This window comes from Rhinolophus hipposideros (genome assembly GCF_964194185.1).
Source record: "Rhinolophus hipposideros genome assembly, chromosome: 1".
Lineage (NCBI taxonomy): Eukaryota > Metazoa > Chordata > Mammalia > Chiroptera > Rhinolophidae > Rhinolophus > Rhinolophus hipposideros.
Window position 1 is genome coordinate 109,807,149 of NC_138047.1, and position 26,791 is coordinate 109,833,939.

The window sequence follows — 26,791 nt, forward strand, 5'->3', positions numbered from 1 at the left end:
TAACTTGCAGGAAAAGGTAGCATATGTTGGATATTTTTGTAAAAGTGAAGTTGTAGTACTTTCGTGTAAATATTATTAACCAAGATGTGACTATGTACTAGTAACACAAGACAATTTTGTAAGAAAAATTATAGACAATTATCTCATGATTCATAACCAGTGAGGATTATGTAACAACGAATCGTTCGTTACCTAGGAAGCCTTTTCTAATTTCTGGCTTTATTAAGTCTGCAGGAAGAACAGCTGGACGCCCCTGCTCAGGTCATTTCCTTGCCCCAAGCAGAACCACAGCAGCAGGATTCCCTCTCCCCCAAAGTAGGTCACAGGGAATTCTATGCGGACACCATACAATATGAGAACGGATATGGACATATTAACATTAGGGGACCCTAAAGAAGTAGGCAGTTGTTGACACTCACCCAAAATCGGTGCCTGCAGGTCAATAAACTGCCTATGTGGAGCTTCTAATCAGCTTTTAAACATGTCACTTGTAAACATTAAGAGACAGTCAAGGATCACCAGTCATTTAAGAAATGGATCCAGCGCAAAAACAAAACATATGTGTTCAGGGGAGCAGACAAACTGTTAATGGAAGGAACTGGAAACAAATTTCTAAACACTGCTAATAGCCTCAAAGTTATTTAAGAAAGGAGTGTTGGAAATCAAAAATATAGCCAAAATTGTAAAAGAAATTCAATAGAAGTGTTGCAAAAAAAGTTGAGGAAATTATCCAGAAAATAGAACAAAAAGACACAGAAAATAGAGAAATTAGACCTCGAAGTTCAATCCAGGAGGTCCAACAACTTTCCAGGAAAAGTTTAGGGGGGAAAAATGGAGGGAAGTAACTTTCAAAGGAAAGAATGCAATTTACCAAAAATAATAAGGGCTTGAGTGCCCAGACTGAATCCACCAAGGACAATGATTACTTGTAGAAAACCAGATAAACAAAACAGCCTAAAATACTGAGGTAGAAAAGAAGTCACACTTAAAACAAAAAACAAAAGGCAGGAAAAAGAATCTTACTAAAATGTCTTAACATTGGATGCTAAATAGTGGAGCCAGGCCTTCAGAATTCTGAAAAGAAATTGTTACAATGTAGAATTGTATAGCCAGCCAAACTGTTATTATATGTGGAGACAAAAAACACTTGGATATTCAAACTGTATTTTTCAAGTAAACAGACTCTTAACATAATCACAAATGAACTGGCAAGTACTAGTTGGTCCATTTCCCACATATCTCCTGAGGTTGCTAAATCTCTCTCCACCTTATAACTGAGATGTGACCTCCAAGGTCACCCATCCTTGAGAGTGATGGAGAACGGCTTGGAAATTCAAAATATAGTGAAAATTGTAAAAGAAATCCAATAGAAGAGTTGCAAGATAAAGTTAAGGAAATTATCCAGAAAGTAGAACAAGAAGACAGGCATAAAAAAGATGCAAGAAAACAAAGCAGTTCAGTAGAGGAGGTGGGACGACATCCTAATAGGAGTTACATCTGATTTTTTTAATTTAAAAAAGAACAACTTAAGAACCAGCCCAAATTGGAACAGGAAGATGGAAGACTGTGAGGAAAAAATGAATGTGTGACATTTGAAGATACTTGATACCTGAACCTGAGATAAGATGGATAGATGGAGGATAGGATAGAGCACATCTGACAGTCACTGACACGGGAACAACCTATAGTCAGGGTGTACTCTTGATAACTGATTAACTAGACCTATATATATGAAACACGAACATACATTTAAGAAATTGGACAGCTACTTAAAACAGAACTAGAGGGTCCAGTTTGCACTGTTTTCCAGTTCTCAGACCCCTACTGGGGAGGCTTTTGGGGCTGGAGAGAAAAAATTGGAGACTTGGGGCTACAACCCCAGTGAGATGGGATGAATAAATCACTGAGCTGGACACAGTTTTTCCCTCGACATTACCAAATTCTCACATTCTGTAGTCAGGAAACTAAGAAACACATGAGAAAAACCCTGAAAAGCAGAGTAGAGGCTTTGGCATATCGTCAGGCTGAGAAGATGAGGATTATAGATGAGGACTAACCAGGGAGAGGGCGTCTGCTGCCCGGTGGGAATCCCGTAAAAGGATTCTCACAGTGGGATGTGACCAGTAGTGGACGGAACCTCACCAACCTGCAACACAGCTTCATGTGTGATCAGAGGGAAGTGATTTGTTTTGTCTTACCTTGCAGAAGAAGATATCTGTAGCCTCTCCAATTTTTTACGCACAAATTCAGCTGCCAATTAAAATTTTCTAGGCATGTCAAGACACACGGTCAATTGACTGAAAATAAAAGGACAAAAGACAACAAAAACAAACCCATGGGTGAGTCACATGTTGGAGTTAGCAGGCAAAACTGTACAATAACTACAACTAACATGTTCAAGAAAATAAAGGAAAAGGAGTAAAATATAGATGAAAGAATGGAGAATATAACCTGAGAATTGAGCTTTGTAAGAAAATTAACTAGAACTAAAAAATAACTAAAATTGATAATTCAATAGATTAAAAGTAGATTAGACACAGCACAAGAGAAGATTAATTAACTGGAAGATAAGTCAACATAAAACATCGTAACTAGCATGGAGAAAAAAAATGATAAAGCAGAAAAGAGAATAAGACGTATGAGACACACCTGACAGTCCAACATACGTGTAACTGCAGTCCCAAAAGGAAAGAAGAGAGAATGCCACAGAATTCTCCAAAATTGATGAAGATACCCACCCACAGTTTCGGGAATCTCTGTGAACTCCAAATGGGATAAATGCCAAGCAAAACCACACCTAAGCACAGCATTATGAAACTGTTGTAAACAAAGACAAAAAAAAAATCAGCCAGAGAAAATATTCACATTAGCTTCAAGAAATGGACAGCTGACTGTAACAGAAATGAAGCTGAAAAATAATGGAGTGACAGAGTAATTGAAAAAACAAACTGGCAACTTATATTTTAAAATCTTAATGTTTTATGTAATACAATATGGTCAAAACATCATGATTTAAACATGTGATCAATATAAATTATTAAATAATTAACAATTGTTGATCTTACAGGTATACTTTTTTTTCCTACTAAGTCTTCAGGCTCCTCTGTGTTATCCTTCCAGCCTCTCTGGATTCAGCATCTTCCAAGAGTAACTTACAAGAAAAAAGGTAAAATAATGACACTTTCACATTAACGACAATAGCGAGAATTTATTGCCAGCAGGAATCACTAAAAGAAATACTAAGGAAAGTTCTTTGGGCAGAAGAAAAATTATTCCAGATGGAAAGAAAGGAATAAAGACCATATATATATATTGAATTTGTGTATATATGTGAAATTTTATATATCATATAGATGTATGAATGATAACATCTTATGCTATCATCTTTCTTTTTCATTTAAAAATTGTGGTAAAATATAATACAGAATTTACCATTTTAATCTTTTTCAAGTGTACAGTTAAGTGGTATTAGCTAATTCCACCATGTTGTACCACCATCATCACTGTTTCCAGAACATTTCATCATTGCAAACAAAAACTCTGTGTCCAATAACCAATAACCACTACTACCACTTTCCCCCCTACCCCCAGCTCCTGCGAACCTCTGTTCTACTGTCTCTGAATCTCGACTCCTCCAGGGACTTCATAGAAGTGGAATCACAGTGTTTGTCCTTTTGTGTCTGGCTTCTTTCACTGAGCAGAATGTTATCAAGGTTCATTCATGTTGTATGTTATCAGAATTTCATTGTTTTAAGGCTGAATTATATTCCACTGTATATACTACACACCACATTTTGTTTATCTATTCATCTTTTGATGGACATTTGGGTTTCCACCTTTTGGCTACTGTGAATAAATGTTGCTGTGAACAGTGGTATGTAAGTATCTGTTTGGGCCTCTGCTTTCAATATTTTGGGGTATCTATGTAGGAGTGAAATTGCTCCGTCATATGGTAATTCTATATTTAACTTTTTGAGGAACTTCCATACTGATTTCCACAGCAACATCATTTAAAAAAAATTTTTATTGGGGAATATTGGGGAACAGTGTGTTTCTCCAGGGCCCATCAGCTCCAAGCTGTTGTCCTTCAGTCTAGCTGTGGAGGGCGCAGCTCAGCTCCTAGTCCAGTTGCCATTTTCAATCTTTAGTTGCAGGGGGTGCAGCCCACCATCCCATGTGGGAATTGAACCCGCAACCTTGTTGTTGAGAGCTCGCGCTCTAACCGAGCCATCCGGCCGCCCCATCATCACTATTTTATATTTCTAGTAGCAATGCACAATGGTTCCATTTTCTGTGCTTCTTTGTCAACACTCATTTTCTGTTTTTGCTAATGGCCATTCTAATGGATGTGAAGTGCTAGCTCTGTAGCTTTGATTTACACATCACTCATGACCCATGATGCTGAGTCCTTCAATGTGCTTGTTGACCACTTGTATATCTTCTTTGAAGGAATATCTATTTCAGTCCTTTGGCAATTTTTAAATTGGGTTGATTTTCTTTTGTTCTTGTTGAACTGTAGGAACACTTTATATATTGTGGTTATTAGCCTCTTATTAAATAAATGACATGCAAATATTTCCTCATATTCTGTGGGCTCTCTTGACACGCAAGTTTTCAATTTTAATGAAGTTGAATTTAAGTATTTTTCCTTTTGTTGCCTGTTTATGGTGTCATATTTAAAAATCATTGCCAGGCCAGCCCGGTGGCTCAGGCGGTTGGCGCTCCGTGTTCCTAACTCCGAAGGCTGCCGGTTCGATTCCCACATGGGCCAGTGGGCTCTCAAACACAAGGTTGTCAGTTCAACTCCTCGAGTCCCGCAAGGGATGGTGGGCTCTGCCCCCTGCAACTAAGATTGAACACGGCACCTTGAGCTGACATGCCTCCCGGATGGCTCAGTTGGTTGGAGTGCGTCCTCTCAACCATACGGTTGCGCTCCACAACTATGATTGAAAGGACAACTTGACTTGGAAAAAGCCCTGGAAGTACACATTGTTCCCAAATAAAGTCCTGTTCCCCTTCCCCAATAAAATCTTTAAAAAAAAAAAAAATCATTGCCATAGCCAAGGTCATGAACATTTGCCTCTGTTTTCTCCTAAGAATTTTATAGTTTTAACTTTTATATCTAAGTCTTTGATCCATTTTGCATTAATTTTTGCATATGGTTTGAAGACCCATCGTCATCCTTATGCATATGAATGTCCACAATTTTTCAAGCACCATTTGTTGGAGAGATCTGTCTTTCTCCACTGGTCTGGAAACCTTTGTTGAAAATCATCTGACCCTAGAGGTTAAAGGTATTTTTCTAGGCTCTCTTATTCCACTGGTCTGTATGTCTGTCCTTGATTCTTTTAGTCTTAGAAAACGTTTTCAAATTGGTAAGTGAGTCTTCCAACTTTGTTCTTCTTTTTCAAGGTTGTTTTAGCTATCCTGGGTTGCTTGAAATTCCATGAATTTTAGGATTGGGTTTTCCATTTTCGAAAACATTGTCATTGGGATTTGGTAGGGGTTGCAATTATTCTCTATATTGCCATGTTATCAATGTTACGTCTTCCAACCCACGAGCACGGGATGTTTTTATTTAGATTTCTTTCAGCAATGTTTTGAAGTGATATTTCTTTAAATCATGTTTTGGTGTACACGTTACACCTACATGGTTAAATTTATTCCTAAGTGTATTATTTTTGATGCTACTGAAAATAGAATTTTCTTAATTTCCTTTTCAGATTGTTGGCAGTGTATAGAAATACAACTGATTTGTGAATTTGTATCCTGCAACTTTGATAAACTCCTAAGTTCTAACAGTTGTGTGCAGTGTGGATTCTTTAGGGCTTTTACATTATAAGACCATGCCATCTGCAAACAGATACTTTTCCTTTTTCATTTACTATTTGGATGCCCCTTATTTCTTTCTTGCCTCATTACTCTGGTTAGGACTTCCAATGCTGTGTGGAATAGAAGTGATGCAACTGGGCACCCTTGTCTTGTTCCTGATATTAGGGGAAAAGGTTTCATTCTTTCACCATTGAGCATGTTAGCTATGGGCTTTCCATATATGGCCTTTATTACATCGAGGCACTTTCTATTCTTGGTTTGTTAAATATTTTTATCATGAAAGGGTGTTGGATTTTGTCAAATGCTTTTTCTGCATCCGTCGCAATGATCACGTGTCCTTCTTCCCTCTACATTCCATTCATGTGCTGTATTGCATTGATTTTCATAGGTTGAGCCATCCTTGCATTCCTGGGAGAAAACACTCTTGGTCGTGGTATGTACTCCTTTTAATATGCTGCTGAATTCAGTGTGCTAGCACTTTGAGTATTTTTGCATCTACATTCATAAGAGATACTACTGTGCATTTTTCTTTTCCAGTAGTGTCTGTGTGACTTCAGTATCAGGATAATACTGACCTCATAGAATGAGTTAGAAGTGCTCCCTTGTCTTAAAATTTTTGGAAGAATTTGGAAAATATTAGTGTTAATTTTTTTCTACAAGTTTGACAGAATTTACTAGTGAAGCCATCTGGTCCTGGGCTTTCCTTTGTTGGGGTTTTGAATACTATGTGAATATCACTTCTTACAGGTCTACTCATTTTTTATTTGTTCTGGAATCAGTTTGGTAGTGTTTCTAAGAACGTGTCCATTTCCTCTAGATTATCCAATTGATTGGCATACAGGAATTCATAGTCCTTTATAATCCACCTTATTTCTGGAAAGTTCAGTAATGTCCTCTCTTTTGTTGGTTTTAGTAATTTGACTTCTCTTTTGTCCTTAGTTTAGCTAAAGGTCAATTTTGTTCTTCTCAAAGAAACTTAAACTTGATTTTCTCATTTTTAAGTCTCAATTTCATTTATCACTGCTCTGATATGACCTTGTTTTAATGTAGATGTTTATAACTATAAATGTCCCTCAAGCACTGTCTCATTATGTTATGGTATTTGCGTTCTCATTTTCACTCTTCTCAAGGTATTTTCTAGTTTCCTTTGTGATTTCTTCTTTGACCCACTGGTTGTTTAAAAGTGTGTTAATGTCCACATATTTTTGAGTTTTCCTGAATATTCATACTGTAAGACCCAGTAATTTCACACTGCAGTATATGCCCAACAGCTATGTGAGCAAAACTGTATCAAAAGAGACAGACACAAGGTTCACTCTGAGCTGTTAACAGCCAAACACTTAAATGACTGGAAGCCAAACACTTCAACGACTGAAAGCCAAACACTTAAATGACTGGCTAAACCGTCCGGGAGCATATTCACCTAACGAAACACTATACAGCAAGAACAATGAACAAACTACAGAACAGGAATGAATCTCAAACAATTGAGCAAAAGAAGCCACCCCCTCCAAAAACACATATTAAATGATTCTATCTATTTAAGCTTCAAAGAAGAGGCAAAACTAAATATTGTCATTGAGGCTATGTTCTGCTAATTAAACTATACGTATAGTCAAAGAAGTAATTTCTGTTAAAGTCAGCATAGCGATTACCTTGGGGAAGAAGGCAGAGTTTACTAACTAGGAGGGAGGACAAAGCTCCCAAGGTGCTGGCAGTGTTATTTATTGTTGCAGTTGGTTATTTCATGGGCATTTGCTTGGTGGTAATTAACTGAGGTGTACATTTGCGGTAATTCAGTGATGTGTGTTTCTGGTGTGTGCTATACTTCATAGCATAAAAGATAAATCAATATAGTGGCCTTGAGCTAGTAACAACCTTAAACACATCATAAAAGCAAATGGAAATGCTTTCTGGATGAACCGACCTTCATCCAGGTCTCAAAGAAGTTTCAGAGGCTACCAAGTCACATGGGCTCAAAGCAAGGGAGAAAAAAGTTCACAAAACACAGACAAGAAAAATCATCATTCGTGCGAGCCAGTAGCGACACGAATTCAGCACTGGACCACGGAGTTTGGATACTGGAATGAACATACACAGAATGTGAAATCCACAAATCTCTAATAAAACTGATGGAAAAGGGAAGGCATAAGTTGACATTAATGATAAAAATATGCTGCAGAGATTAACTATATTTTAATGAAACACTTCATGCCAAAAACTTGTAAGGAGATGAAATGTATAAATTCCTTGTAACTTAACAAAACTGATTTTACAAAATGTGAATAGTATTTTGTTTTGTTTTGTTTTTTTTATTTTATTGCGGAACAATGTGTTTTTTCAGGACCCATCAGCTCCAAGTCAAGTCATAGTTTTCAATCTAGTTGTGGAGGGCGCAGCTCACTGGCCAATGGGGGAATCGAACTGGTGACCTTGGTGTTATGAGCACCGCGCTCTAACCAACTGAGCTAACCAGACCCCTCTCAAACATTTTTTAAAAATTGAATCAGTATTAAAAATCTTTCCTTAATGAGAACAGCAGCTCAGAGGTTTTATTGCTGAGTTCTACTAACATTCAAGGAACAAATAAATCGAGTCCAGGGTATGGAGAGAATATTTCATAGTCTCCTTATAGAGAACTAGCCTTACAGTGAAACCCAAATCTGACGCAGTGTTAAGAAAGTGATAGGACAATATAACTCAATCCCAGATTTCTAAAAACCCTAAGCCAAACACTAGCAAAGCAAAGCAATATATAGACAGACGAAATATCACGAACAAGTTGGATTTACCCAAGAAATGCAAGGCTGACGTACACAGAAAATAACGTGACACACTAAATTAACGGCTCAAAGTGGACAAATCCTATGACGTCTCAGAAGTAGGAAAAGAACTGATAAGGTCAAACGTTTGTAACGAAGCAGAAATAAAAGGTGAACTCCTGCTCCCTGGTTGGAAAAGGAACTTCCTTCCCTAGCCTGACATTTATCTTACAAGAACCTACAGCAAACACTTTCTTGGTGAAAACACTGAAACACAGATGTCCACCAACACCATGTTGTGAAATAATGTACTGACTGGGGGCATCAGCACGTTCAAGAAGAAAAAGGTTCCAGAATTAGAAGGAAGAACAGTTTACTGCAGGTGATCAAAGAGAAGGCAACAGAATCTAGCCTCTTCTTGGAATGCAGCTTTGGCAAGGATCCTGGGTATACAATTAACATGTAAAAACCAATTACATTTTTTTCAAAAGAAAACTAGTTAAGACAGACACAAGTTATTGTCAATGAAAAAAATTAGAAACCTAGAAACCACCCTGGTCCTTGCCAGCCTTGGAGGCCCCCTTGGTCAGTGCCAGCCTGTGGGCACGAGCTCCTGGCCTCTCACAGGCTCTCCTCCCCTCCCGGGCTTCCCTAGGACAAAGGCCTCACCAGGCTCCTGGCTTCGCCATGAGGGTTAAGGACACTGAGCCCTGGGGACCACCCAGGAAGTGTCTGCAGGACCTCCTATGCACCGGGACAGTCCCAGCACACCACAGGGCCTGGGCCAGGCCCTTTCCTTTCCTTTCCCTAGAGAACTCTTTGGAACTTGAGTGCAGCTCAGCGCCCCTTTCTGCTCTTTTAGACTTCTGTACCTCACCTCTGCCAGGTTTGATTTTCCCCTGGCCCGGGGGACCGTGTCCCTTCGTGAATGCACAACCCAGGAAGGCAGAACTGTAGCCTGTGTCTCAATACCCGCCAGAGCCGAGTGCGGTGCTGGAGTAGGGCAGTGAGCCTTTTCCTTCGTCGTCTCTGACCTGACAGGCCAGCCTCTGAAGGTCAGCTGTCACTCGCCTGCGCCCCAGGCACCCGCCCACTAGCCTCCTCTCCGGGCTGCGCTCAACAGCCCTGGAGAGGGCAGAGGGGAGGTGAGCTTGCCATCGCTGGCCCTGGCAACCCCCGGCCCATCCTATCTTTGGCCTCCATGGCACACCACACACTCCTGGTCCTCATGCCAACGCAGAGGGCAAACGCTGTATCTGGGTGGCCATGCCCCACAGCCAACTCACTCCTTAGGGCTGAGGGTAAGCCGGCTCCGTTAGGGTTGCTGGGGCTGCACCTGTGGCCCTGCTGCACAGAACGCCCAACAAAGGCCTCGAGCCCAGCCGCTGGCTCCCGGGTGGGCAGCCCGACAAGTACCCCTACGTGCAAAACACCACGTAGGTGTGGCAGAGGGAATCACCAAAGACGGGATCGATCCCAAAGAGTGAAGGAATGCACAAGAAAGATACTTGGTTCAAATTACTGGTTTTATTTCCATCTGTAACACTAGAAGAGGATCCAAAACAGACTGACTCCATGGACACAGTTTAAATGTGACAAAGATTTGGATGGACTATGTACATTGAGGGGGAGGGTTTTTTCATACTAACCTCTTCTGATTTTAGTTTCTGAACAGTTAAAACTAAACATTTTACCCAATTTAGTATGAAGAAATACAACTTTCATGATCAGCCATTTGTCCTTAGGCATAAAACATAAGAGATTCTGACCGCATGGTCATCTTGGCTCCTGAAGTCGGGTAATATCAGAACGTAACAAAAGAGCGCTCCATGAAACGCAGAAGGGACAAAGCGGCAAGGAGCAGTGGGAGGGCGGACACCACACACGTCGCTCAGTGGCGGCCGCTGTCCCGCCCCCCTCCGCTCCAAGTACCAAATGACCTTCACTCTAACTGGACGTGAGCCAGGATGCAGAATGAAACAGAGGAGGGACACTCCTTCAGCCGCGTTTAAAGTGATCTGTGCCGAGTCCCTGCTCCTTCAGAAGGAAATCTGAAGGCCAGTTATTGCTGCAAAGCCAGACGCGGCCCCATCCCGCCGAGAAGATGTTTCGCGCAAAGGCTGCTGGTTTGACTTGGAGCCCTGTGAGGAGTCAGAGGTGCAGGCGGGCTGCACCGCAGGCCTGTCCCCACATCACCCCAAGCCCTGTGCTGTGAGGGGCAGCTCGGCCACGCTGGCACCTCCGAGGACCCGAGGCTGTCACACCTAAGGCGGTATCTGGGTTCCTTGGCAAGGAGAGGCCACCAGAACCTAGGAGTCAAAAGCCCAACAGCCAGAGAGCAGCTTCCGAAATGAGTGTCAGCTGGGGGGGTGGGCGGGAAGGCCAGCATGCCAGCCAGTTGCGGGGGCCGAGCTCTTCGCGACATGGGGCAGCTGGGACTCGGGCAGCAGCGTGGACATGGCGGCTGATAAGGCCACAAATACTGCCGCCTCCTTCCAGAGTCTTCGCTGAGGGGCTATTAGGCAGCGGGACTGAGGACAGAGGGCATGTGGCACACAGGGCGCATTTTTATCAGAAGGAACCGGCCACATGCCTGCCCCATGGACCCTGGGTGGCTGGTGCCGGATGAGTCCTGAGAACAGGTGGTGGCCGGGACAGGCACTGCTCCAGAGGACGGACAGCTACAACTGCTGGGCTGCTGAAAGGAGGCCGAGAATGGCTTTATTGCACATGTCCTCCTTAGAAATGGGGACTGCCCTGCAGAGATCCCTGTGCGTCACCGCGAAGGTGTCGGCGGAGTCACGGTCACCTCTGACTCTAAGGGAAGAAAAAAGTCCAGTGGTTGGTCCTTCCAGGGCCACTCACATGTGGGGGTCCTCAGGCTGATGGACCGTGTCAGGCTTGGTCACTGGCGGGCAGACGCCTGGGACGAGGTAGCACGCCTGGGAGAGCTGGGCGGACCTGCTCGCGCTCTGACCAGGCCCCTCGGCAAGGACACTGCCAGTAGGACGCCGGGGCAAACTTCTTGGCAATCGTGCAGATTCTAGGAAGAGGTTGGAACTGTGATTCTCAGTCCCAATGTGTCCGACTTGCGCTCCCGGCCTGGGACTGGGCCACCCAACAGTGCGAAGACACAGACCCCGGCCTGGCAGGGCCCTGGCTCGGCTCCACAGCGTCCAACCAGAGGTCACGCAAGGATGCCAGGGGGTGGAAACAAAAGAGCAGTTTACGTGTCAGACGTTGGCTTTGAAACAAGTGTTTCTGAGCTCGGGAAATGGGGCCGAGGCCTCAGAGGGCCACCCCGTGTGCCCTCCTCCCGAGTGGCCCTCAGCACTTCATATATAAATGGGGTGGTAGCGTTTGTGGGTGATCTTTTTCCTGCAGGTCGGGCAGGTGTTCGCGTTTTTGAGGGAATCGCGGAGGCACTGGCTGCAGAAGACGTGGCCACACTCTGTAGAAACAATGAGACGTCCATTCTGCACGATCTGGAAGACACAACAAGGACCAGCGTGAATTCACGGGCGACCTGGCTCCCTTCCCAGCAGCAGCTCCCAGTCCCACCACCAGGCCCCGCCCACCGAGGTGACAGGAAAGGGAGGGGCAGAGGGCCAGGCTGCCCCAGGAGGGCAGGGAGGTGGCGGAAGAACAAAGGACACCTGTGCACACCGGTGGGGTCCCTCTGCCAACAGCACATGCAGGAGCCAGGCTCCCGGCAGCGGCAGCGGCAGCGGCAGCTGAGGGCCCCTGGGCACCAGAACCCGGCTGCTGTGTGGGCACACGGGAGGGCAGTGCCGAGGGTTCAGGGGCCTGACGGGAGCTGCAGGGCCTGAGGAGTTGGCACTTCCTCCCTTCACACGCAGCTGTGTGACAAGCCACATGCCAGCCCAGGCGTGACCTTGGAGGGGTGACGTGTCACCTAGGGAAGAGGCCTCTCATCTCGTCCTGCCACCAAGACAGTCGGGAAGCCACATGGCGCTTACTTACCTCCGAGTACCCGTCCATGCAGATGGGACAGCTGACAGTCCCCGAGGGCCTAGAATCACAGTGCACCAGGTCAGTCCCGGCCTAAGTGCAGGCCCCGGGGGGCCAATGCAAGGCCGGCTGCCCCAGGGGGTGCAGCGTGGGCCACGCACAAAAGGACGAGATAAGAACGAGAGGCAGCAGACAACCCAAGTTGCCCTGCCTCCCCCACCCCAAGCATTCCTGGGGCACAAGGCTGGGGGGCCACCGGGTCTGTTCACATCAAGTGGAGGGTGTGCCACCAGCCTGGGGCGTTCACACCCCGCCTGCAGGTGCCTGGCACACGCTGGTCACGAAGCGGACAGTGGAGCCCCGTTCTGGACCATCCCCCCCTGCACCCCGCAGCTGGGCAGATGCTTCAACACGCCCTTCTTGGGCCTTGGGCTCAGGACACCTACGGAAGGGCCAGTGTTCCTAACACCCGGGCCCTCCCGTGTGAAACGGAGTGGGGGAAGAGGATCCCCCTCCAGGGGCCAAGGACGTCCCACAGGGCCACAGGCTTCCTGGCGCTGGAGCAGCCCCAGCCCGGGGGCAGCAGGGCGAAGGGCACACAGGTACCTTAGTCCTGTAGCGGCCTCTTCCCTGGTGGTTCTGGGAGTGTGAGTGGTCACGTACACATCCCTGTCTCTGGACAGCTCCTCGTCGTCACTGCTCACCACGCAACTGTCAGCTAGATCCTGGCGCGGCCTCCTGGCGGTCCTGGTCGGCCGCCTCCTTTCTAAGGCGTGAGTCCCAGCTCAGGGCAGAGGCCTCCAGCTGCCCCCTCACCACCATCCCTCCCACCTCGGAAAGGCCACGCCCAGCCACGCCGGGGGCCTGGCCTGCCCAGCTGCGCACCACCTGGGTGCCAGCTTTCCTCAAAACCCAGAGGCCTGTAGCCCAGCGTCAGGGAGGACGCTTTCACAGCCGGCACAGGGCTGGGGGCAGGTATGACCACCCCATTCAGGTGTCTTCCCTCCTGGCCTTTCTGTGCCCACAGGTCAGGCGAGGCCTGCAGCACCCTCCCCGTGCCCATGTCACTTCTCCATCCCATCCCAACAAGAGAAGAAACCACTCACCATCAACGATCTTTTAAAAAGGAGAAAAGAGAGAAAGACACAATCAGTTTGACACAAAACATTCCATAATTTTTTGAACATGTAAATGATAAAATCGAAGCATTTCTTGTTTCAAATGCAAACTCTCCCTCCCGGGGGTCAGCACAGCCTCCCATGGTGGCAGCCTCAGCTGCCTCCGCCTCCCCACAGCTGCTCAGTGAGGTTCTGGGAGCTTCTGGCCATGTGACCTGGGGAAGTTACCCTCCGGGAGCCAGCTTCCTCTTCTTAAAAATGGCACCGTGCCCACAGCCCCCTGTGCTGTCGTGAGGACTAAATGAGGCAAGGCCCACAACTAGCTCCACGCTGACGCCAAGAATCAGACTCCACTTCTTGAGAGGGTTTACAGTGCTCAATACATTGTTAAAAATAACTAACTGAACAAACTGTAGGCCATGCAGGGACCAAGGGGAGTGGCCCACACCAAGGACTGCCATCATTTCCACCCTGTGATCTCAGGCCCAGGAAAATGTTACCGAGAACTCGACAAGCCCAGCATACTACTACCAACTCATTCAGACTAGTTTTGTGACAAGTTTCCAAGCAGGCCAGTCAGCTCACACCCTCACCCTCCACTTGCTGTGTGCGGTCTACTTCTTCCAGAAAGCGCTGCCGGCTCACAGCCAGGGCAGGGGCACGGGCCACCCTGTCCTGCAGAGACGCACCCATGGCAGGTCAAGGCCGAGGTGTCTGCAGTCACTCTGGAGACCTGCTTCTCCCGCCGTTTCACTGCCGGAAGCAGCTCCTCCCTGGATCAGAACCACTGCTGCTCCCAACAGCTGAAGTGGCTTCCGGGCTCTAACCTGAAGCCCCACGGGTACACAAGACTCCCACAAAGGAAGAAGCATGCAGGTCTGCACTTGGCAGATGAGCACATCCCCCCACGTGGAGCTCCTGCAGGAGGCTGACTGTAAGTGAAACTGGGGGATTGTCGACCTCTCCTTGGGGCCATGTTACTGGAAGGAAAGCTCGGGATGGCAGAGGTGCTGTCCCTATGAAGTTCTAGAAAAGGAGAGAAGGCCCTTCTGCTGTGGCAGGATGACCCCGGCTTTCCAGAGCGCGTGCACGCCTCACCTCCCTCAGCCCAGATGGACCACAGACCAGGTGTAGATACACCTGGAAGGAGTACGACGCTGGCTCCCTGGCAGTGTGTGGAAACCAGGTGTCCACAGGTTGTTGTGAGTCGGACCCAGCACACATCCCGCCAGTGCCCAGCTCAGGGCCAGACCCAAACACTGAGCCCCCAGGAAGGAACATATGCTGCCCAGGCTGCATATGCTGGCACACGGCCGGGGCTGCGCACTTAACTACCAGGTAAATGGGCACACCGTGGCCAGCAGCCTCCCTCACTGGTGACGACTTGGCCTTAGAACAGCTCTGAGGGGAGGCCTCCGGCCCCAGGGCAAAGAACGGCGCCCCAGCCTGGCTCCACGCCGGTCCCATGCCCCTGTGCCACCTCCCAGCTGGAAGGAAGGCTCGGGCTGGCAGACACCCTACCACTGATGCTCCCTCACCCAGAGGCTGGACCACGGCAAGTCCAGGGTCCCGGCCAGTGCCTGCAAGTGCGCTGCTGGAGCGTGCAGGTGGCACAGCATTTGCCTGGGGGGTGACTGCAGGAGCAAACAGAGGGACACAGGGACAGCACAAGCTTTGGAGCCCCTCCTCTGGCAGCCAGGCCTCAAAAGAAACAGAGTCAAACCAAAACAACAGCCAGTCACCAGCCCTGGGTGTGAGAAGCCGAGGCAGGGCTGGTGCGCAGGCCCAAGATCAGACCCACGCTCTCCACCTCCGTTGGCCTGGCTTCTCCTTCTCGGCCACAGAAAAGCTCAGGTCAGACACGAGGGGCATGGAGACATCTGGAGAAGAACAGGCACTGGGCACCTGGGCACAGTGACTCCAGGCAGGTGACCCCTTGGAGCGTCTGAAGCACAGGTGAGCCTCAGAACACCTGCAAGTGCTGACACTCAGCCCTGGCCAGCGGGGAGGACGAGTCCTTGTAGCACTGGACAAAACGCGGGGTGTTCTTGGTACCTCCTAGTGCCACAGCCATATCCTGGGTGAACGATGGCACAGAACCAAGTAGCGGGAACCAGCGGGAACCACTGGTGTCCTCTGAGCAGCCAACCCCGGGCAGTTCTAAGAAGGTCATCCAGCCGTGAGCTCCGAGAGCCACTTGCTTTAGACAGTCTTCCCACTCAGCGTTGCCCACTGTTCCACTGGAACAAACCGCCATCGCCAACCACTGTGCACACCAAAGGCTGCTGTTCGGGCCCAGTTGTCACACACATCACGCAGTCACACACACTACCACTGTAGCACTGCCAGGAGTGCCAGGAAGAACGAGCTGTCAACGCTCCAGTCCCGTAGGAAATCCCATCCAATTCTGCAGACAGCTGTCTCCCCAGTTCCTGGTATGACGTCTGAGCTCTTCTCATCCAGTTATGCTGGCCCGCTCACTCTCACAGTCACTGTGTGCCCCTCGTGCCCTTTACCACCCGCAGACAGAGACGGGCAGGGCCTTTCAATAGTCTCATAAATGAGACACCAGGCGGTGAACGGCACAGCACTAACAGGAGACTCACTAGTGCACGACAGAAACAGACCAAACAAAGACTCCAGGAAAACCCAACAGACGTTAAACAATGTTTCCAAATTCAACAAGGGGCAACAGTCCAAGCATATACCCATTAAAGACTCAGTGCTTAAAGAGGGGAGCCAGTCTCTTTCCATCACTACATCACTTCAAGCCCGAGCAGAGACTGGCAGACTGCAAATGCTCATGAAAAGTGGCCGGAATATTTTAACTCGCCTATTAAACCAGGTAAGAAAGAGGGATGGAAAAACATAAACAGAGATTTCCAATAAATGGCAGACTAGCATTTCCATCAATTTTCCCACTGAAAACAACAAAACATAAGACATACGTATTTTAAAATAAAGAGGTATCCAAAAAAGGTCAAAAGCAAAGGGAATACAATAATCCTGACCAAAAAAGGAAAAACAACAGAACATTCTTGAAAAATTGAAGAGTGCTTCTGAAGGCCTCACAGAGAAACTGAAGCCCAGGCAGGAACTGTGGGGGCAGGTTACCTCGTGAAAGCCAGCCATCCTGTGCAGGCCAGTGGCTAGTAAGTCTCCGCAAACAGCAAACAACTGACAGACAATGTTATTTTCTGACCAACAATGTAAAGAATAACAACAACAACAAAAAATAGAATTCCCTATGTTTGGAATTTAAAAAATATCAATTTGATAAATGTTAAATTGAATGTATAACACTAATAACACAATTTGCAGGATATAGCTAAAGAAAATATAATCTTAAATGCATTTATTGGAAAAGAAATGATGAAAATTAATAAGTTAGAAAAACAGCAAAAGAAACTCAAAGACGTAATCGATGAATGAAAATGAACTTACAAGACAAAGAATCCACAAAGCTAAAAGTTGATACTTTGAAAGATCTACAAGCTGATAACACTAATCTAAAAAGATAGAAAACACAAACAGCCAGTATCAGAAATGAAAAAGGAGACATCACTACAGATTCCACAGAACATAAGACAATATGAACAAATTTATGCCAAAAGTGAAAATTTTAGATGAAATCGACAAATTCCTAAAAGCTATAATCACCAAAACTCATTAAAACTCTGGGTTAGGTACTATCACTGTAGAGTTCTACCAAAACTTAAACAAGAAATAATTCCAATCTTACAAAATCTTCTGGAGAACAGAAAAAAAAGGTGCCCTATTCACTTTGGAAAGATACCAAAACCCTATAAGGAATGTGTATGAAAGAAAAATTACAGACCAATCAATCTTATAAAAATAGATGCAAAAATTGTATAGTATAAAATATTTGCAAACTGAATCTAGCAATTTACAGAGGGTGCCAAAGAAATGTATATACATTTTAAGAAAGGAAAAACATGTATTAAAATTACAATACTCGCTATATACCAATAATGACAGATGAATACAAATCATGTGCATACATTTTTTTTGGCATCCCTGGTATAAAAAGATAATGTCACGATCACAATGTTTAATCGGTTTAGTTTAATTGGTTTAGTGCTAGAAATCAATGTAATTCTCCACTTCAACACATGAAAGGGGGAAAATTATCATTAAATCGAATTGTTAAAATTCAACATTGATTCCTGATGAAACTTGTAGCCCAACAGGAAATAGAGAGGAATTTCTCCAATCTGATAAAGGGTATAAACAAACAAAAACCGGACAGCACAGGTCTTATTAATAGTGAATCTTTGAAACGATGCTTTCAGATTTCGAATGAGACAAGAATGTCAGTGACTGCCACCGTTTTCATTCATCCAGTGCTGAATTTTTTTCAGCCAGTGCAGAAGGCAAGGAAAAAAAGGAAATCTCTTTTGTGGATATACAAATCCAAAAGATTCACAGATTAAGAATAGCTAGATTTTAAAAAAGAAAAATCAATAGATAAAATCAATTGCATTTCATTATATCAGCAAATCATAAAAACAAACAACTTTAAGATACCATTTTGAGTATCATCCTAAAATACTATGTACCGAGGAATAAATCTTCTAACAAAAGACTTGCAAAACCACACAGGAAACGTTATAAAACTTTACTGAGAGGTGTTAAAGATCCCATCTCTAACCATACACAAAATTCATGTGGATTGTAGACCTCATTGTGAAAGGTAAAAGAGTAAAACTTGTAGAACACAGAACATATTTTTATAATATGAGGTTTTTCTCCTACAAACGGATAAATTCAACTGTACTGAAATGAAAAACCTCTGCATATAAGCCAAAGAGAGAAAAAGCAAGCGTCTGAGCAGGCAGTACAAAACATAACTAATGGCAGACTTGTATTTACAACTTGACAAGGCAGATAACCCAAAGGAAAAACGAGTAGGAAAAAATTCAGTTAAAAAAGGCAAAGGGGTCACTTTGTTCTAGTTCAGTTTCTTTAGCTAGTTTAAAAGCTGTATATACACCATGTAAAAAATCTTTAAAAATTCCAACAGGCACTTCAGAAAAGGGGAAAATGAACCACCAACAAACATGAAAAGGTGTTCAGTGCCAAGAGGAAAACAAAGGAAAACCACAGTGGGGTACTACAGGGCAACCACCCATCAGACTGGCTCAAAGTCAAGTGGTGGGGAGGCCATGGAAGACTGAACCCCCGACACTGATGGGAAAGGAAGCTAGCACACCTCTGGAGAAAAGTAAAAATCAAAGATATACACACCTGGGGGCCCAGCAGTGACAGCCTTTTCTGGGTATGCCGTGCCAAAAGTAAAAGTTAATTTTGAGGGGAAAAATCAAAGCAGAGACGCTGCATCTTGCAGCATTTTTCATTTCTCCTAACCACTCGGGCGTTGGATTCCTCTGAGAGTTGGAAAAACACACAGTCTGCGCCAAGTTTCTGATGCCATCCGTGGTCCTGGTTTGCAGGGACTCAGCTTAAAGATACACAGCGACTCCCAGGCAGGGATCAAGGTACACACAGCCTGTTCCCAGAGTCTGCTGGAACTGGTGAGACCACCCCAATCTGGGAACGGGTGCATTTATCCACCTTGTGCTCTCCTGCAGGCACCCGAAGCCAGAGGTCGCCCTGAACCTGTGAGTGAGAATTTCAGCCTCTGGTGTTTTCCTGTAAATTTAAAAACTGGCATTTGGATTTATTAAAATAACAAAAATAAAAGGAACAGGATAAGGAGTGATATTCCATCCCAAACAGTTATTTTATGGCTGGGAGCAGAGGCCACAGTAAGATAAGTCCTCTGACCAAAGTGACCAGAACCCAGGACTCCTGCTTCCCCTTTACCCACCTGCCAGCCTTGGGTCACCCACCCCCTCCCAGGACAGCTGCCCCAACTCCAAGCTTCCTGTCCCTTTGCCTAGGGAGAAAGGATGAAAGTAGGGAGCTCAGGGAAACCCAAGAAGCGAGGGCAGTCATAAAAACACAATCAAGGCATGGAAGGGGACATCATGACATCAGTGTCACCCAACAGAGTCAATCAGTGTCTCCGTGACAGAGCGAGGTCTTGCGAGCAGAGCACTGACTATCCCCGGGGCCTGGCATCCTGGGGAAGACAGACGGCACCACCATTACCTGTTAACCAGCAATGGAGCGGCAGGCTTCAGCCAGGTGCCAAACCCAGCTACCTGTGCAGACACCCAGGGAGCCGCTGGGATTGGCCGCAAAGCCATGTGCCCATATGGACGTCAGGACACACTGACCAGGCCCAGCTGGGGACCACTCTATGTCACAAAGTGCCAGCCTATCCCTGGGACACTGCCGCTCCTCTAGGAGCCCACGTCCCAAGCATGCGTCTCATCACTGGCGCAGTTTAACAGCTTGGTAAGGGCAGCTGCCTCTCCTTTGGGATGGGGGGGCGGGCATGGGGACAGGACGACATGGACACACGACAGGACAGCCCAGTGGTTTCAAATCAAGACCAGTCTAAAATCTCTGAACCTGTCAGGAAGTCCCGTCTTCACTCTTTTCTTTTTCCAGACCTGAAACCCCTTGGAACAATCCTTTTCAGTGTCAGGATAACCCCGAGACCAGTGGGCCCCAAGGGAAAACACTTAGCACCAGCTCCACCGTACCTGCTGCCCGCCTGCCCAATGCTGCGGAACGTGCCATCACCTCCACCCACAAAACGCACACTGAACCCAAAAGTGCGAACAAGGCTTCCTGCACAGGCGGGCCGTGGGACGACCAGACCCCCAGCCGTCACACGGGTGCACCTGCCATCTCCAAGTGTCCTCCGAGCAGACCAGGGCCGCACGGCACTGCCTGCCAGTCAGTAACGGGGGCCACGGCAAAGGGGCAGCAGCAGCACTCCCGACTCCTCCCCCGGGAGTCACAGCACGGCCACAGCATCGGTGACCACCCCGGGGGCCTGTGTCCTGCAGGACACTGCTCCTGGGACTCGAGCGCTTTCCCTGTGCTGCACACACATCCCGCTGGACCAGCACCAGGTGCCAGGCCCTCTGCCGACTACAGGGTCTCTTAGTCCTCACAACACACGACACGATGGCAGGTCCCCGTTTTAATTATGCACACTGTGAACAGTAAGTAACTTGCCCAAGGTCACACAGCTGGTGTCAAGTGTCCACAGGGACTAGAGAGAGACAGAGACGAGCCCCTTGGAGCCGCCCCCAAGGGCGTCGTGTCAGCTGTGGAGAGGTCAGGGACACACAGGCCTACCGTCCATAGGCGACGCAGCCTTTCCCGAAACATGCGCACCGTGGGCCGCTGTCAGCCCACACACGTTACTCCGGCACAACTGTGACCGGCGACAGGGCCACGGCTCCAACACTTACCACGACAGAGTCGTTGTGGGTCAGGTCGACGACCACAGGCTCCAGGGATTCACAGGTCAGGTCCACTATTTCATCGCCAGCTTCCAAACAAAGCATTTTAACATACGTTAGGAGGAAAGAAGGAGCATATGCTCTAAGCTTCATTAACATGGTTACAAAGAACACAGGCTTCTAACAAAGGGAAACCCCTCAAGTACAGAAAGCCAGGGGCATCGGGACCAATCCCCTTTCAGGGGTGCTAGCCAGCCTTACAAAGGCACCTTGGGGGGGTGTCTGTGCAGGCGCACCCCTACCCGCGGCCTCACTGCCACATGGCTGACCCTGGTGCCTACCCCCTCACAGGGAGGCGGGGCTTCTGGGAACAGACAGGGCTCACGTGGCCAGGGCCTTCCTCCTGGACAGACCTGCTCTCCCCGTAGGGGAAGCTGACAGCTGCCACTTACTCACAGACCTCAGGCCGCACTTTACTTAGCACCTTCATTAGTTATGTCACAGGGGTCCTCTCGGGCCCCAACACACTCAACTGGGTCGGGCCTGTCCTGCAGCTTGCCTGAGCCTGAGGGTACACTGTGGTGCCCACACGAGCACAGGACAACGTGGGGAAGAGCGTGCGCCGAACAGTCACCAGCACTTACATCTGGCCAGTGGGGACGAAAGGCAGAGGACAGCTTTCACCTCTAGAAACCACAAGAGGATTTACATCCATTGGTTCTATTACTAACATGCAAAAGTACGAGGGCAGGACTTTTGCAAACAGCATCTGTTTAGTAGTATTTGGGGGAGGTGACTTGTTATTTAGCATATTCAAACTTACTTTATTTTTTTGTACTATCAAAGTTCCACACGAATAAAAACCACACTAATATCAAAGATGTCCAATATAATGCACACAAAATGACCTCACTCTTTTAAAGGAACAGCCTATATACTGATAAACCATAATGTATTGACCAGTCCCTTCCTGGTAGACACAATTTTTGGCTCTTACAGATAACATCAACGCTCCTGTGGGCAGCTGGTGCAAACGTACGCACACTGACAAGGACCCCCGTACCAGCATCTCCTGAAGAACGACTGAATGCAGCCACCAGCCACCGGGGTGTCAGCTTTGGGTGGTAGGACCCGGGGCACAGCGTGCAGGCTTTTAGGAATCCACGGTTAGGAGTGTAACTCAGAGACCAGAGACAAAAATGAGACCTCAGCACTCTGAAGGGCCCACGAAATGTACCTGACAGGTTGCTTCTCTTAAAGTCAGTTTGCAGGTAGCGATCTTACTACCATATGCACAGGAGAGGGACTCGATTCAGGCCACGTGCCACTTCCCTGAGCCGGCAGCAGGGGAAGTCCAGCCTAGCCCCGCCCGCACCAAACTCCCTTCAACCCAGACAACTCCGGCCACACGCCAGCTCTGGGGCAATGTCCTGCTTTAATGAAAAGACAGGAGGAAAGCCGAGCAGTGCACAGGAGACACGCTTTCCACCAGTAAGGGGGCCCAGGGTGTCTCGTCTCCCCGTTGCCTGGCCCTCAAGTCTGGCCGGCTGGCTGGGCGAGCAGCCGCTGCAGAGCCATCAGCTCCTAGGGCACCAGAGGGCAGCTCCTTCCCATTTAGCTGGAAAGTGTTAGCACAGGTAAGTCTGAGACTGTAGGTCTGACAAAACAGTGACGTGAGCAGAGCCTGTGTAGTGTGTGTTTCGCCCCGAACCTGTTCCGGGGTCGTGACAACTCTATGCAGCCGGTACTATTATACCTCACCCCCCATTTCAGATGAGGAAACTGAGGCTCAGACGGGCTGTGTAACTCACTCTAGGCCCCAGGGCTGTGGCCAGTGCTGGGCACCAAATGGTCCCAGCGCGGATCAGCCCCCACCCGCGTTGTACACACCAACCCCCCACGGTCACGGGGTCCCCGGCAGTCTCACCACTTTCCACGAGTTCTATGGGCTCTGCTTCCAAGGCCATCTCAGGGGTGGAGGCCGCTTCCCGAGTTCGCTTCTGTGCTTGTCTAGAATTTACTGTCCCTCCACGGCGCTTTCTCTGTGGGTACCCAGGGGAAAGAAAAGTCCCATGAGCTCCTGATTGATAGGATTTCAGCAAGAAGAAGAAAAAGATCAGCACAGGAATAGTTCAACTCATAAAAAAGAGGAGCGGGCCAGTGAGCAGACCTGGGGGGAGGGGAGGGTTTCCTCTCAAAACCTGCAATTCTAGAACCGAATCTTTAGAGATAAATCACCCCAAACACATAGTGAACACAAACTCCATAAAGCAAAGCTTGTCCTATCAAACTATCGGCCTGTCAAAAGTACACAAGCCCCTGGTCCAGGCCAGGATTTGGCTGGAAACCCCACTTCTAACCAAAAGCCACAGACCTGCCTTCCTTGAACTTGTGTTTGGCCTCGTGGAGCTTTTGTTTCTTAGCCCAAAGAACCCCAGGTCCCCAAGTTCCTGCCCACTTTGGAAAGGTCTTCCTTTGGGCAATCTGGCCTCTCAGCTTTTAGGACAGACCCAGGGTGGTTTACCCTACCAATTGCCCCCAACAACTCAAAGAACCGCTTTCCTCAGCCTGCTCCCAGTGGCTGCCTGGGAGGACCCAGCGTCTAAACCGGCCTCTCCACAGCCCAGATTCCACCCCAGCCCTTGGGCCACACCTCCAGCCACCAGCATTTCCTGCCAGGCCGGCCCGCCTGACACCTAAGTTGAGAACAAGCCCCCTGCAGCCTTCCTCAAGAGAAGGGGGGTGGACAGAACCTCCCAACTGAGCCGTCACCCAGTTCCTCCTGAACGGCCAGCCCAGCGGGGCTCCCGTGCTCTCCACTTGTCCTGTCCCCTCCGCGAGCGATGGCACTGGGCCCGCTAAGCTTCACAATGGCTGACCTGTTAACTACAGGTAAGGGCTCTTCCTTCACTACTGAGTGTGACCTTCACTAGCCCCACCTCGCAGAGCTGTCGAAATGATACTGACATCGTAATGATACATTATGATAATGATAGCGCTGAGCACAGATGGAAGAGGCCGTTGCTACCCCAACCCCTAAAGGTCTTACGAGGAGGCACTGTGTCCCTGGAGAGTCTGGAAGGACCCATCGCCCAGCCCAGCCCTCACTAGGGGACACAGAAGCCTGATTCCGCTGGCATTCCGACAGCGATTCTACCAAGGACTGGGTTTAGAACCTTCCGGTGGCTCTAAGGGGCAGGGAACCAACCCTGGAGGACGGGAGGAAGTGACAGCGGCAGTTCACGTGCTGGGAGGTGCTGAGGGGACGGCTGGTGTTTAGGGGTTTCCCGAGCAGCCGCCAGACTACTGAGGGTTCCTTAACGTCCACCCCATGGTCTGCGACATGGTCCTTGGACCTTCCTTCCCCTGAAAAGGACGGAGTCTTTCTCAGCAGACAACACTCAACAGGAGCCCTCGGACCCCACCAGCTACCTGTGTGGCTTCTGGTCCCCACTGAGCAAGTCCCGCAGCAGCGCTGGGCCCTGGCCAAGTCCAGGTGCTGGACCCCGAGCGCCCTGTCATGGTCACTGCAGTGATGTGCCCCCATCCCACAATCCTCTTTCGGCCACTCCATGCCTTTAACTCGTCCCCCTTCCTCCCAGCCTGGCTGTACTCAGTGTTCAGGAACCTATGCAAAAGTCACCTCCATTATGAGGACATTATGAGCCCAGGAAGCCCCTGGGCTGCTGAGACTCCACCTGCGTTACCCCAGGGCAGGGAGGAGGCGGCTGTTAGCTCTTCCAGGCCAGAAACCTGGTGTATCTGAGAACCCCTCTCATCATGGCTCCGCTCCTTTCTGCCAGCAGAGCCCGCAGGGGCCCACAGCTCTGTCACAGCTGCTCAAGCCTAAGTTACGCACACCACTCTGAGGACATTTTCACCAGCTTCTTCACACTCATAGAAAGGCTACATCACTGTCCAGATCCTGCCTGGGCCGCACGGCCTTCAGAGGGGAGGTACCCAGCCTTAGGACCCGCCTCCCCACAGGCGAGCAAGCTGCAGCGGCAATCTGCACATAAGGGACAAGGTGCCAGGTCATCTGCGTTTTAAACTGTAGGTCCAGCGAAATAAAGGTCCTTCTGTGGATGAATGACAAGTGGGCCTGCAGCGCAGTGGGGGCTGGGCATGGTCAGGAAGGGACGGGGCACAAGGGACGGAGTCTGAAGGGTGTCGACTCCTGTTTACCCCACCCTGCCCCCAGCAACTCCCAGCACCTCTGGAGTCTGCAAAGAGAACGAGGTTGTTTCACATCTGGTCCACCTGATAGGAACTCCATGTTCGGAGTTCAACCATTAAAGAAACCTGTCAGTAGGGAGTAAACTGGGGAAGGGGCCTTCAGGCAACCTTCTCTGCAGCTCGAGGAGCCAGGTGACACCTGGGTTACAGCAAACCAGAGCTGCCTCTGCAGTCTGATACAAGCTCTGGACACAATCACAACGACCTGCAGCTCCAGTGGCTCAGTGAGAGAATTCTCACCACTGCGCTCACACCGGACCAAGAACTGGAAAACTGGACTGTAAATGGTTAAATAAGCCAGAGCCCTAATGTGGCTAGGACGGGGACAGAATTTCAAAACCCTCAGCCACTGCTGCTCAGCCTTCTTCCAGAACACCCCGCAGGACACTGGACCCCAACAAGACAAGCGAGTCAGCATGAGCACTGGAGGTCCCGAACCAGGGTGACGCAGAAGCACCGTCACACCACCGTCCCTAACGGGCCACAGGAGTAAGGGCGCTGCTTGGCCCAAAGAACCCCCCGAGCTGACCACTCACCGTGCTCATTGTGCTTTTTGGCGGCTGCTCCACAGAGGAAGTGATGGTTCCCACGCTGACAGGAAGTCCAGCGTCTCCGACCGCTCACGCCCACGGGCTCCTCACCCTCCGGCGAGCAGGGGCATGTGCAGTGCCACACACGCCCTGTATCTTCGAGTCCTGAAACACAAAGACGTCAAGCTGATGACCGCGCCGCCTGCACCCCCAGCCTCCTCAGGCACTGCCGACCGGGCCTCCTACAGTTGGGGCTTCACCAAACACGAGGCAACGTCCTTGAGCCCAGTCTTCATAGGAGCACGCAGCACACCAGACTCCTGGCCCCCAAACCAGTGGCCCCGCCCTCCTTCCTAGCGGTGAAAACAGGCAGAGCACTGTGCTAGCTGCCGGGAAAAGACGAGAATCAGAACCACCACACGTGACCTCATCGACTCCTCACGTGGGCAGGGACAGAGCTCGCAGGTGGAGCAGAGCCCGGAGTCACTTTCGCCCTCTGGAGTAGCTGATTATTTAGCTGAGGACACGAGAGCCACCACCCTGGTTCACCTTGTGTGCCCAGCTGAGACTTCTGTCGCTGGCAACGGGGGAGTAGAGAAGAACTGAGAACGGTGGACAAGGAAGCCAGGCAGCAGGTCCCAGGAAGGGTGGAGAAAGCAAAGGGGCAGAGGCTGCTGGAGAACAAGGCCTTGGATTTCAGGAGGGGAGGCCAACCACAGCAAATTCAGTCCCAGGGACGCAGCGCGTTAAGTGGCAAACGAGAAGAGAAGAAGGTGGAGCCAGGAGCCAGGCTGTAACCGGTGCAGAAGGAGCCCTGAGCCTGGGGAGAGGCCCTGGGGTCGCCCAGGACAAGGACAGTGGTTTCCAAACCTAAGCTCTTGTGAAACCGGTTTCTGAGCAGCTGGTCTGGGAAGTGGTGCAAATTCTGCATTTCTAACAGGTTCCCAGGCGTGGGTGACAGGGCCGCTCCAGAGGCCACACCATGGGAACCACTG

At 48.6% G+C, this 26,791-nt stretch overlaps 1 protein-coding gene across 1 annotated transcript in view; it reads right to left on the reverse strand.

Moving 5' to 3' along the window:
- Positions 1-10,104: 10,104 nt before the first annotated feature.
- RNF4 (ring finger protein 4) overlaps positions 10,105-26,791 on the reverse strand; it is a 26,756-nt gene continuing 10,069 nt past the window's right edge. Inside the window, exons 2-7 of the mRNA XM_081054116.1 lie at positions 25,803-25,961; positions 22,958-23,072; positions 21,036-21,119; positions 13,173-13,332; positions 12,579-12,627; positions 10,105-12,079 (exon numbers count right to left, since the gene is read on the reverse strand). Coding sequence (XP_080910242.1) covers positions 11,930-12,079; positions 12,579-12,627; positions 13,173-13,332; positions 21,036-21,119; positions 22,958-23,072; positions 25,803-25,811 — 567 coding nt within the window. The 5' untranslated portion in view covers positions 25,812-25,961 and the 3' untranslated portion in view covers positions 10,105-11,929. The remainder of the gene's footprint in view (positions 12,080-12,578; positions 12,628-13,172; positions 13,333-21,035; positions 21,120-22,957; positions 23,073-25,802; positions 25,962-26,791) is intronic.